The sequence below is a fragment of the Leiobunum rupestre genome, chromosome 7 (assembly GCF_980474605.1).
Source record: "Leiobunum rupestre chromosome 7, qqLeiRupe1.1.hap1, whole genome shotgun sequence".
NCBI lineage: Eukaryota > Metazoa > Arthropoda > Arachnida > Opiliones > Sclerosomatidae > Leiobunum > Leiobunum rupestre.
Genome location: NC_143390.1, coordinates 17,612,641 through 17,626,535, shown reverse-complemented (window position 1 = coordinate 17,626,535; position 13,895 = coordinate 17,612,641). Strand labels below are relative to the sequence as shown.

The 13,895-nt window shown below is 39.5% G+C and overlaps 1 protein-coding gene across 1 annotated transcript in view; it reads left to right on the top strand.

Moving 5' to 3' along the window:
• LOC149934928 (LIM domain transcription factor LMO4-like) overlaps positions 1–13,673 on the top strand; it is a 49,156-nt gene extending 35,483 nt beyond the window's left edge. Inside the window, exons 4-5 of the mRNA XM_090181518.1 lie at positions 10,768–10,893; positions 12,505–13,673. Coding sequence (XP_090037644.1) covers positions 10,768–10,893; positions 12,505–12,871 — 493 coding nt within the window. The 3' untranslated portion in view covers positions 12,872–13,673. The remainder of the gene's footprint in view (positions 1–10,767; positions 10,894–12,504) is intronic.
• The last annotated feature ends 222 nt before the right edge of the window (positions 13,674–13,895 follow it).

The following is a 13,895-nucleotide window of genomic DNA, read 5'->3' as shown; positions in this document are numbered from 1 at the left end:
CACTTGCCTTACCTATAGTTCTTCTAACAGATTCTTAGATAGCACTCGCCTTACCTATAGTTCTTCCAACAGATTATCAGTTAGCACTTGCCTTACCTAACGTTCTTCAAACAGATTCTTAGATAGCACTTGCCTTACCTATAGTTCTTCCAACAGATTCTCAGATAGTACTTCCCTTACTTATGGATCTTCCAACAGATTCTCAGATAGCTCTTCCCTTACTTATGGCTCTTCCAACAGATTCCCAGGTAGCACTTGCCTTACCTAAAGTTATTCCAACAGATTCTCAGATAGCACTTGCCTTACCTAAAGTTCTTCCAACAGATTCTTAGATAGCACTTGCCTTACCTAAAGTTCTTACAACAGATTCTTAGATAGCACTTGCCTTACTTATAGTTCTTCCAACAGATTCTCAGATAGCACTTGCCTTACCTATAGTTCTTACAACAGATTCTCAGATAGCACTTGCCTTACCTATAGTTCTTCTAACAGATTCTCAGATAGCACTTGCCTTACCTATACTTCTTCTAACATATTCTCAGATAGCACTTGCTGTTTATTAATTTTTTCCCGTTTTTAAAATATATTTACTTGAGTTGAATTGTGTCACAGATTTTTCATTAAACATCGCGTAGGCCTAAATGTAGATATTTGGAATAATTAAGTTTAAGTATTCATTCCATTCCCACCAAAACGTAATAAATGGTAATTGAATTATTAAATAAGTAAGTTGTTTTATTACGAATAGTGTTTCAAACTGATAATCCACAATTAGGTTTGGACATTATTAGATCAGTTGATATCTGTCAAAATGCAAACCAGATGGTTTACACCCGAAATTAACCTAAATTATATAAAATATTTTAAATTTTAAAGATTGTTAGTTGATTTCAGATTCCTCGGAGTTACCGATTTCACATATCTCCTGAAGAAATTTATTTAGAAATTGTATTACTATCGGTTTTTATTTAAATTTTATAAAAATTCGTTTTGCGCGCGCTCCCCTCTCACGTCGTTGTTTGTTAAGTTAACATAGTGACGTCAAAAAAACCACCAGTCACAGCGAGACAAAAATCTGCCGTGATAAGCATTCCAAGTACAGGCATGGTTTCCTGACCAATATTATAAACTCTAATATTTAAAGGTACTTAGAGGAATTTTGAAATCCGTTAATGACCATTAAATATTTCATTTTGAAAAGAGCTTGATCTAAAATATAATGATTTATAAAAAAAATGCTTTTAGGTAATTAAATAATCGTTAAAACATCAAAGAAATATTAAAAAAATTGTTTAAAAAAATCAAATATTATTACTTAATCAAAAATAACGTGGTAGAAGCACTTCCATTAAAGGCTCTTAAAAAATTTAAAACTAAGAATATTTGTTTTTTTTTATCATTCGTACTTTAAATTTAAATTTTTCAAATATAGAAATCACGCATTAACAAATGACAAAAACTGTTTGACAGAAAAGGGCAATGCTGACTCGCAACTCCTTAACTGACGTGAAACAGTCCGTATCCACGAGGCTCCACATACGTTACACAGTTGCGAAGGATGGCTTACCGAAAAGAGGGGATTGGATGGCAGGAATGAAGAATGAATTAAGATAGAATTCGTTAAGGGAAAAAATGACGACGAAGAGCTTTTAAAAATTTTTGCAGATGGGGTGGAGGGAAAAAACTGGGATTAAAGGGGGTATAATGGACGAGGGGGTTTCCTGAGCGACGCGTAATTTCGTTTGCCATTTTAATGGCTGCCGCTCGCGCTGAATCCCCCCCCCCCCGACCCCGACCCTTCCTGAGAAGTGGTACCTGTCTTTCTACTTATACTTTTTAGAGAAAAAAATTCCGGATAGGTGGCAGCAGGGGCGAATCTTCAATGCGGGAAAGAGCGAAAAAACGGGAGAAATAACGGCAAATGAGACGGGAGATGGCGCACCAATCCGCCTGGGTTTCGGCTAATGAACAACACGCTCTCCGGAGAAGACCAACTGCGAGGAGACAAAGAAGTATAGAGAAGATATTTTTCTAATGTCAAGCCGCATTTGCTTTCAAACAGGGGGTGGTCCTTATACCCGTATAAAAGGGAAAATTAAGGGAACCTCCTTTCTCGCCACCCTCCCAGACTCCGTCTTTATTGAAGAAAGGTCACCCCTGGAGTATCAAGAAGAGTTTCGGGAGAGAAAATGAAGAGAGATAGAAGATAATGCACTGTTTTACGTTTTAGCTTTTCTCGAAAAACTGGCTAAAAACCTTTATTACTCTCCTTTCTTATGGGAAGCTCTTTAGCTAACAGCGTAATTAATGGGTTCCTAATGAAAAGAGCTGGAATTAAAGAGCTAAATTCGGCCCCTCCCCCAAAGCACTATTGCAAAATCGAACCAGCCGTGCATTAGTGGTCGAGGAAGGGGAAAGGACCGTGGAGGGGGATGACATGGCCGCTGCCCTTAAATACTCAAAGTCTATTTTAGTTTTAATCCATACCCAGCCGAGCATGATACAAAGTTATTTATTTATTGTGTAGATAAAGTACAAAGAATTATTTATTACTTATGTGCCGAGGGGCTAACCACTAAACATCTGTACACAAGTTGCAGCTTAAGTAACGTAATACTAATAAGTATGACCATAAGTGTATAATATTTTTACATAAGTGTGACACTTCCTATTCTTCACATGCAAAAGTTTTACTGAGAGCTATTCACAAGACAGACTGCATTACGGGCTTTCTCGCCGTTTTGCGTCTGCTTGCTAACGCGTCACACGTAGCCTTTGACAGCGGCTCGCTAGGGGGAGATTTTCTCTTGGGGATGACGTAGCTTCGTTACTAGCTCTCAGTAAAATATTCCCCAAAGTGGCGAACTTACGGAACGCTATTATAGGCTTATGGTATGACAATTAGATAAAGGTTTCGGTAAGATATTTAGAATTAAAACAATATAAAATGAGACTTGTACTCCAATTACGGGTAGTTACCATCGATAAGAAACTAATAGGTACAGTAAAAGTAAAGTAATTAACATTACAGCGTGATCATTGTCTAACTGCACAAACGAATAATAATAAATAATAATAATAATATTAATCAGCTAAGCTAATACCGAAGGAAACACACAAGCCTAAGTCAACAAGCGACTAAAGGCCATTACCAGTGGCCGGGATACAATGCGCAGGAGGATGGTGGCAAGCCCTTCATGCCAACAGCTCCCTAACTATTACCCGTAACCTCAGCAAGTTTTTAAGGAAACGGGAAACCGAAGATCTCGGGGAAAACCCCTTTAAATAGTGGAGAGAGAATTGGCAAACTCAATGCGGAAAGAGTTTTTCACTCGGCTCCGCTGGCTGCGAGGTGAGAGTGCTAACCAGTACAACACCCCACGAAGTTGTACAATAGAATTGAAAATTAATTCGTGCTACATACGACGTTATAGTTTTTAATAGACGATTTCAATTCGTCTCATTGTAGCTTAATAAAAAATTAGCGAATTCGCAAAATGGAAGTAAAAAAAAGGGTTCGTCGAAATTGATAAAAAAAAAGAGTAAAAAAGCTTTTAAGGTTTTAGGTTTCTCTGTCTCGGGCGGGCAGCCTGTTAATGGCTCTAATGGACTTTAAATAGCTCTTTGGGGCCGAGCGCATCCTCCACTTACAACACTCAGGGCCCCCGACCCCGCACCAGAAATCGCCGCCAGCGGGGTATTTAAATCTCTTTGACACGGAAGGAAATACGCTCGGCTCCTCTCAGTACGCTCACTCGCGCGCTCTCTTCTTTCTGTATATCGCGTCGGGTCCGCGCTCTGAGAGGCTGTGGCCCGGGCCCGCGGAGGGAGGAGAGCGTATATCTATCCGTCGCGACGGGAGACGAGCCGGATAAAAGCGTTAAGCTTTATTACTTCTTAAAATATTTGTCGGGATTATTAATTGCGGACTGATGGAGAAGAACGCGACTGAGATAGGCGTGCAAAGTGCCGCGCTCTAATGCGAGTATTAGAAGGAGAATATCGAGGCCTATCCGCTAAGTGCTCCATTTTCAACTCAAGATATCAAAAAAGGGATTCTGTAAATGTATTAGGCTGGGGATTCAGAAAGACGCTCTTTAATGAAGATGACAAAAGTTTCCGTTTTAATATGTTAAATTTTTTAGGTTTTCTCTGTAAAGGCGATAGCAAATATTTCATAGAATATGATAGAGATCCGCATAGAGGATTGGGCCAATAGTCTTCTCAATAAACTCCGTTCTCCTTTCGCTTCTATCATGACGTAGTCACTTATCTGAAATATTTTCGGTCGGACGGTAACAGGGTTGCCAATTCAACCGGTAACCAACCAATTAAGCTAACTGCAATTCGACTTGTAAAATAGATTTTGCGTTTCACTTTCACCATGCTTTCACAAAAGAGACAAGTCTTTGCACACGTGTTCGTAAATGTTAAATTTTTTATGATATAAAGGTAAAATTTTACCTTTTTTAAACTTTTATATAACTTTTACCGCCTAAAATGTGGTCTTATTTTCGGCACCGCTTCAAAACCAAGAGACAAGTACTAAATAAAACCTAGCTTTCCATTCTACGCTCTCAGTGCTATTACTCCTTGGGGACTCGCTGATCAGCTTTTATTGAGACGCCTATTCTCCATTCATTTCTTTATGTGTATTTGTTTAAGGCATTAAAAGTCACTGGATGACTTCGGCCTAAGATAATGCCTAGCTGATTCTTATTTATTTTTAAATCTGAAGAAACAACTGCATTTTTGTTTATAGAATTCTTCGACTTTTTTTTCGTAAGACATTTTTATCTAAGGAAGGAGGACTTCATACTTTTATTAGTGCATACCAGTGGCGTAAATCTGCCAACGCAGCCAATGCGGTGCATTGGGGCCCACCCCAGTAATGGGGCCAATAAACTTTTACTTAGTCGACTATCCGATTGGCTGTCTCACGAAAGAAATACAAGTATATTTTTATAGCGAGTTATTACATTGGAAAGCGCAAAAATTGACATGTCACAGGGGCTCATTCTCTTATCTCGCATTGGGGCCCAATTTTCCTAGCTACGCCACTGGCGCATACATAGCCCATGCAAGGGGTCATTCACCCATGTCAGAACGTTCAGAACACATTAAATTAACGAAGTTTCAGTAGATTATAGAAAAGTGAAAAATTTCCGACGGCAAGTGTTCGGACATTCGGCGAAGAATCCTAATCGTCGATCTCGGAAGCCAATGACTCCCAAACATCAAGGCCAATTGAAATTGAACAACAAAACGGGGTGGTCAGCCAGAAGTTGCCGGCGGGGGCCGGCTGTAACGGACACTAGTCGGCAGATGGCCTGGAAGAAGCGAGTGGAGGAGGTCAGCCGAGTGTAAACGTCCATCGCCAGAAAGAACAAATAAAGAAACAAGAAAAAAGAAGAGGTCGTTAGTCTTCCGGGAAGCCGCTTTAGTGTCCATTCTGTTTATATAAATATAGATTGCGGCGAGCGACGGAGAATTCGACGGAGGAAGGAAAACTAGCCGCTGGTCAGTATGTGTCGGAAAAATAGTTTCGATCTTTCTCGCTGGCAAAGTAGCCATCGGGCTGTCTTGTCCAGGTGGCACCGCTGTCGATTGGCGACATCCACCACCCGCCGCCAGATAGCCGCTGGTCACGTCCAGATTTAGATACATGACGTTATTAATAAATGGTCAAGTCAGGTCCGCCTTCCATCTCACTCGCGGCGATACAAATCGATTGTTTACCGTTACGGGCGACACGACAAAACGCGAAAGTGACCAGTGGTCACTTAGGGCTGTTGCCGAACGCCTTCGGAGCGTCAAAAAAATGTGCCGTTCAGTAATTCGATCGGAAATCAATAGATCCAAATAATATAAGGCTAAATTTATTAAGAATTTAGGCCAATGACCCTTACAAAATCAACTATCAAATCCATACGTATATCTTTAAAAAAAAAACATAATTATTCTAAAAGACGTACCTAGTTCGTACACCGAACTGAAAAAACGTACATCTTTGCTTCGTCATAATGCGTTTCCTGCCGTATAACAAAATGCTAATTGAATTAAGCGGACAATATCGCCATGCCTAAAATCCTCTTCCAACTAAAAAAACCCCCAATCCTGCCAACGGGATAAAGGCGGTAGAAAAAAAACTATAATTGATATCAATTAGATAACGTTTCTTTGTTTTCAATCAAAAACGTCCCCTTTAGAAAAAAAAACGAGTAAGGTTCGCCAGCATTCAAGATGCCTCGAAAAATAATTACATCGAATTACTTTTATATCAGTTTTTTTATCCGGTAGAAAGCGAAAGAGGATAAGAAAAAAATATTTTTAATTTTATTATTCCACTGACTTTGTGATAATAAAATCCAGGAGGCACAGAACAGATAATAGGCGAACGTGTTCGTGCGCATTTTTTTTTAAGAGACGTAAAAGTGTTTAATATCTTAAAGGCCTTATTCGTAGGATGGAGAATGTTTTGGCAAAAAGCTCCGAGCCACAATTTCTTATCTCCGGAAAGAAAGTTACTCCTTTTCTCCCCTCCCGTGAATTTTTTTTAAATGAATATTAAAGATTTTGCGTAGCATCAGCCGCCGATTGACCATTTGACTTTTTTTCGGGAGGTTATTTCTTATCTGTAAACGGGGTTTCGGAGCCTTACCGCGAAGGAGCTTCGAGAAAGCGGGACCCGAGAAGCCAGCGCGATTAGGAAAGTTTTTTCTCCTTACGATTCTATATTCCGTATTCTTAAATAAAGGAGAAGCGTCGGAATTGATAAGGTTATCTTCGTTTCATTTTCCGTCCCCCGAATTCCTACCCACCCACACTTTAAGTAATTCTTTTCCTCAAACTACGCCACCCCCCCCCCCTCGCTCATCGCTCCCATCATTTACCCAGGCCCCTCCGTTGTCTGCTTTTTCTTATTGCACCTATAAAAATGAAAGTTTGGATAGAGACTAGTTCGCATTACGTTATTCCGATAAATTAAAACTATTTTTAGAACATTTAATGAACTGGTTAAATGTAGTGTTCGGAATTGTTTATTCATTATCCACAAATTTTCCGATTTATTTAAAAAACGTTGGTAAAAAGAATATCATTTTAACTTATTTAATTATGTTTTTTACGCAACCAAGCATTTATTTGAATAAAAGTGGTATTTATTTAATTAATTGTTTGTTTTATTTAAATAATAGGCTTATTCACTTTCGATTATTTAAACATTTTAAAATTTTTATTCAACTATTGGTTATTTAAATAAATATTATTTAAATTTAGCCGAGCTTATTTTATTCATGGATAAAAATTAATCGACTGCCGACGTCTAGTTAAATGGGTTTTACAATTGTATTTAGATTAAAGTGTAGGGAGGCGTGAAATACTTTCCAGAACCCTTCTACGCATTGAAACCCGGCCACTTGAATTAAGGACATTAACAGTTGGGCCTAAGGTGGTGTCTTGGGTACTAGTCTAGCTGGCTGTACTAAAGTGATTACGTTCCAATCAGTTTAATATGCCAATAATCGTGGAGTGTTAGCCCCTTGCAACTCCCATTTTCCAACTCTAAATAAAGCCTAACTTAAGAAGCCAGAATTGACAGTACCATTAATAAAATACCAGGATATTTTGCTAAAGTAGACCAAGTACCTCCTGCCATCTATTAGTATTTTTGGGAGCCCTTTAGAAGGATATTGAGCTGCTTTTTAATTTCCTAAACCTAACAAAATAGGGTGTTTTATCCCCAAAATTTCGATTTCCATGTAAGAAATTTCGGTAAAATATTAAAGAATTTAAAAGTTAACCCCAAGGAATTTTCCACAATTTCCCTAATTTTCAATTTTCTTGGTCTCCTTTTTGTGGGATTTAATAATCAGCTAGGCTAGGCTAATACCCAAGCCACCACCTTAGGCCTAAGTCGTCAAGCGACTTTTGAAGCCATTAATTCAGGTGGCCTGGTTACAATGCATGCCACGCGTTCGAGCCAACAGCTCCCTACACTCCCCCCTTTAAAATTTCAAGGAAGGCCCTACCTCGCTTACCCCCCAGAACAGTCACTGACGTTAGAAATAATTCTTAATTTCTATTACTATCACAGACTAGACGATTTTAATTTAATCTAAATTTAATTTCTAGCGAAGAGCATATAGGTGATTCTTTAACGGGACAGCCGCGATACGAACAAGACTCGGTAGTTCATTGATAAAAACGAGAGAGAGAGATGGATAGGGTTAGAAGAACATTCTGCTTCCTTTAATTTCTGTACGTGAGAATTTCTACCCCCATGAACCCCCGAACCGTTTTCTCTTCCTTTCTTTCGTGGGTGTTTTTTTTTGGAGCGGTTTTTTACCTTCCTCGCTCTCGTCAGGTGCCCGGGGTACAATTTAATTACGCATTCGAAATACAGACTTCCCCCGCAGATTCGCTTTTCTACTTAGCGCGTACGGCAGAAGGGAAAAGCCATTATTAAAGGGCGGATGATGGCGGATGCGAGAGCCCACCAGGGTGGGGCGGCCTCTGACGGGCCCGAAGAAAAGTACTGGAGTAAAAAAAAATTGAGACGGAGCCTATAGTGGATCCCAGTCTCAACCGACTACGATATAAATCGCGCGCCGACTTTGAACCGCGGCCGCATCCGTCGCTATGAATTATTTGTTCATCCTTAATCAAAGTATATAAGAATAGAGAATAAAAGAGGGAGAGAAAATGGCTGTTCCATTTAAAGCGGGGTCCCCGGTTATTAGGGCTTTGGCCTTCAGGTATGCCGTTATGAACGAACGTGATTTTCCAGATAATTTCAATAAGCGAGCCAAAAAAAGGTAGGGTCGGGGGGCACGAAATTAAAAAAAAATGCGGAGGATGGAAGTGCGGGGATGCTGCACTTATTCAATCTACAAGCTCTTCTCTATGACTCGGCAAAAATCGTGGTGCAATTAAAGAAGAAAGGTTTCTTATTTAATTAAAGTTTCTTTACTTATGATTAAATTTTTAATATGTACGATTCCGCGTGGGATTCTAAATAGGATAAAATGAGATATTAAACTATTTACTATTCGCGTTTAATTCTAAAAATAATAGAATATATTCATATGATGCCTTCAGCGTGTATTTCCAAGAATGTGGAACTATAGGGTACTTTTATACGAACGGCCTTGGCCATCTGGATTACTCTACCCCGGCGTAAACATTTTCTAAATAATGCTTTTCAAAGATTTTTTATATTTGCTATAAGTAATAAAGTAAGTAATAAACAGCTAGGCTAATACCCAAGGCACCACCTAAGGCCCAAGTCATCTAGCGACTTATTATGCCTTTAAACAAATAGCCGGGTTACAATGCGTAGGAGGGTGGTAGCAAGCCCTACATGTCACGCGAGCCAACAGCTCCCTACACTAACTATTACCGTTAACCTCTACAAGTTTTTATAACATACGCGAATAAGTAGATTAGTCCATAATGAAAAGGGATAAAAAATCTAAACCGTAAACAAATTTGAAGAAATTTAAAAACTTTATAGCTCGTACCGATAGGTCTTCGAGCAAACAAAAAGACGCGATTCTCGGACCAAATAGATCTTCGAGGGAAAAGCTAAATTAAATTACATAAAATAGCCAGCAATTCCAACGGTAGACCGGTTTCGTCCTATTTGGGACTCATCAGTACCGTGCGGGATATCTGGCTTGCGAATGTTACACCGAAAAGATAAACTAAGCCTAAACATTAAAAATTAACTATATTAAAAATTATTTACATAAAAATGACATGATACTTCATGACTAAAATATGTTTATTTAAAATTAACTTTACATAAAATGTGAATAGCTACTGAAAGAGTTTTTTGGGAACTTTTATGTTTTCCATAGTTAAATTTTTTCTCTAGTTTGTTTCTATTATTGAAATATTTAATTTATTGTTTTTAAATATTTTGTACAGAAATTATACGCATTATCGTTTTGTAAATATAATCAATTTAATAAATACTCAAAAACAAGCTTACCTGGTGTAGCAGGGACTTGAAACAGGGCCATGTAATAGCTATATAACGAAAATTGACCAGTTTTTCAATATACAAATTTCGATTACAGGGCGTAGGCTATCAGTTCCAACAAGAGATATGGGAAGCCGGTCTGTGTAGTCTGAGGGCCCAAGTTTGGACCCTTCTCGAAAGTTTTCCCCGGAAAACGTATAGTTATTTAGAGTAATAACGGCTTACTTATTATTAATAATTATTAAATTAATAATATAGAATTATTGTTTTACCGGAACCCGAACCCACTGTTAAGAAGCAACGTTCTTAGGAACCTAAATACCTTCTTGGTATTCCAAAATATTGCTTTTCCTTCTGAAACTCAAAAAATATGTGCCTTCTTATAAAACTTAAACAAATAAACGATTGGACCCGAATCTAGATTACACACTTAGTTCTTTCAAAGAAAGTACTCAATAAGAATGAAAAGTTTTCTACAAAAATATTGAACACGGGCGCCATCGATCGATATTAAAATTAATTTTGCGCGTTAAAATACGTCATCATGATAGGGTATAAAATCAAGAAAATAAACCGCCTAAAACACATAATGTAGATGTTGAAATCGGTCTAAATAAGCTATAACGTTACGCACGTGCTTTGTATTTGGGCGGATAAGTTTCGCGATTCTCTCGGTAGGTGCCCTGGCGGGTGATACTAATTGAAGAATGTGTTTTTAGGTTTAAGATTCGCGTCCGCAAATTATTAGTCCTTTACTGAATGATGATATTTTTATTTAAAAGGTTGTTCGGGACGACGGGCCTCTGTTCCGCCTGCAACAAGACGATACCAGCCTTCGAGATGGTGATGCGGGCCAGAGGGAACGTCTATCACCTCGAATGTTTCGCCTGCCAACAGTGCAATCACAGGTCAGTATCCTTTTGCCGAACAAAACCAATTAAAACCTTTCTGCAATTTGAAAAACTTTCGCCAGGATCAGACACTTGGGGCGTAAAAGCAAATCCAAAAGCGAGAGCCAGAAAATCAAAAGGGGAGACGTTTTGACTTGTTAGACGCGAAATAATCTTAATTGGAAAATAATTACTTGGATTTTTCCGAGAGAAAGTTTTCCGTCGTTGGTCTTTTGGAAGCGAGAAGCTGGTGGGGACACGCGGCCCCTCCAATTTTGCTATTTTAAAGGGAGAAAGAATTAAGGGAGGTTGGGGCCGTGCCTCTTGATAATAAGAAGACTGCGGGGGGGAGGGACTAAGGAACCCGCGGTACCGATAACGAAGGGAAAGGGGGGGGGGATCTTCTAATTAGTTGTTCATCGACCAAATAAGGTATATATTACGAGGAAAAAGTAATTCTACAACTTGTTAATTTAACAAGGTATCTCTTCTCCTTCTCTACAAGATCATTATCTTTGGAAGTAAAGGTTGCGGCGGAGATTTCGACCCCCAACTACTCCCCCCCCCCCGAGTTAGTTAAAAGGGGGCGGCGGAAAGGGGATTCGAATACCGGTATACAGCCCGTAAATTAGACATTATATCCGTGTCTGGATTTTGTGTTAATTGGGTCCACCCGGGCCTTGTTACGCGAGAAAGCGGCCTCTGTTTGCCGGCGCTAATTTTAATTGGGATGCCTAATGAAGGGCAGATTTTTCCCTCGATTCCCAAATTTCTACAAAGAGGCTTACACGTTCCGATAGAGTTAGGTAGAGCGCCGAGAGTATTACAACTTCGTAACTGGGGCCATTCGGATACGTCCGTAAGCTGTTAAAACCTCGATCAACAGCTTCGTGTGTCTTTTGAATTTTTCCACGAAAGAGGGTTTCCTTGGTAACCAACATTTTTACTCAAAACTTAACTTAACGGCTTTCAACTTCTCGAAAATAGATTTTCATTAAAGAAGAACGTTCAAAGGTTGTTATTTCGCCGATAAACTCAAATACCATTTTTGTGTCTTGATTACGTTATCAGATGAAAGGGTTTTGTAACGCCCAAACATAAAGTGCACCCGTTGTAGCTCCAAAAAAAAACTAGATTATTAGCTTCTTGGGTGGGAGTGACATCAGGAAAAATAAACCTATGTAGTCGGAATGAAATAGAGCGGGATATCAAAGGCTATATATATATATATATATATATATATATATATAGATTACACAAGAGACGGGGTGGGCCAAATTGGGTATGGGAACTAAGTCGAGCCCGGAGCGGGGTAAGTTGGGTGGGGTGGCAAAAGCAATTGGAAAGCTAATTGAGCCGGTAAACTCCCGGAGGGCAGCGGACAAGAAGAAACGAACGGCGATACTCGATTCTGTCCGGCTCCACCGAGAGTTTCACCGTCCGCTTTTCAGCTGACCCCATCAATATCGGCCCTGGTCAAGGAAGAGAAGGGTGGCTGGGGGGGGGGTGACCCCTCCAGACCCAACGGTCACTATCTAACTCGATCCAAATAGGATCCGATGCCGTTGCGCGATAGCCCATGTACAGGGTAAGATGATGCGCTTTTTAATTGTAATCCCATTTTTGCAGATTTTGCGTGGGAGACAAATTTTACCTGCACGAGAACAAGATTCTTTGCGAGTACGACTACGAAGAGAGGATGGTCTTCGCGAATCTGCCTTACACCTACAACCTCGCTCACTTGAAATGTCAACCGCCTCATCCGCCACCCGGCGGTGGGCCCGGAGGCGGACCACCCGGTTCGGGCCCTTCGATGCCTTGCAACCCGGTATCGGGGCCCAATTCGGTCACCCCGGGCAACGGGCCCCAGTGCCCGCCCAACAACGGGTCGGGCCCGCCACCGCCAATGTCGAATGGCACCAACGCGGGCTCCACGGGCCCGGACGACGGCTCCAGCGGTTACGGGAGCGCCGATTCGAACTTTGACGGGAAATGACGTCGGCTACGTCATTGACCCCTTTGATCTGCGCGCTTTCCTCCGCCCGACGTGGAATTTTTTGTCGATAAATATTGCGATAAACAATGTATCAAATCATACCACCAGGTGGAGGAAATTTTAGAAACGGAACCCGCAGGTTAAATGGATCAATGATGTAATACTACATTGTTGAAGTTCAACAAAAACGTTGCCAAGTGCTAAGAAAGGCCAAAACTACGATGGCTATATTGTACATCTCAAAAACAAATAAAACTCTTATATACAGACACTCGGAAGTGAACAATTTACGCTGACTAATTCAGTGACTAAACTATCATGCAAAAAGCGGTTTTTTATTATTTACATTTTTTTTGGTTGTTAATTCGTTAAATGTATCTAGTCTTTATTATAATTATTTTCTAAAACGGAAAAAATTAACAAAAAAAAAACCAAAAATCAAATTTTAAAAAAAAATCAAATTTATCTAGTCAGATTCGAAAACCGGTACGATTCGTTAGTGCAATAAAAATCGTTTCATAAGTATAAACCGGTTACCTTAAACAAGGTGAAATAATAATTACTCAAAAGCGTACAATTAATAATTATTAAACAAAAAATTATGTATAGATTGTATTGTTGCGTGTACATTTCGGACGCTGAATATAACTGTAAATAAGTCAACGATGAAAATTCGATTTACCCCCGATAAATTCAAAAGTTGAAAGTCTAATGGCAAATAGCGTCAAAATGTATAAAAAAATATTAAAAGTACGAGCTGTTTCATTTCAATTATTAAGAATTAAAAATGAGTTTATAATTATTTAACTGTCATTTATTGGAGAATACAGGAATGCATACCTCTACTTGGAACGCTTATCCTGCCGTATCGCGTATGGTAAGATCACTCTGACGGCTTTGGCCCCGCCTACGAGATAAAAAAATCCCCTTTGCGCCCTCTCACGTTGTTGTTTGTTAAGTTAACATAGTGACGTCAATAAACCACGTTGAGACGAAAATCTGCCGCGATAAGCATTCCAAGTAG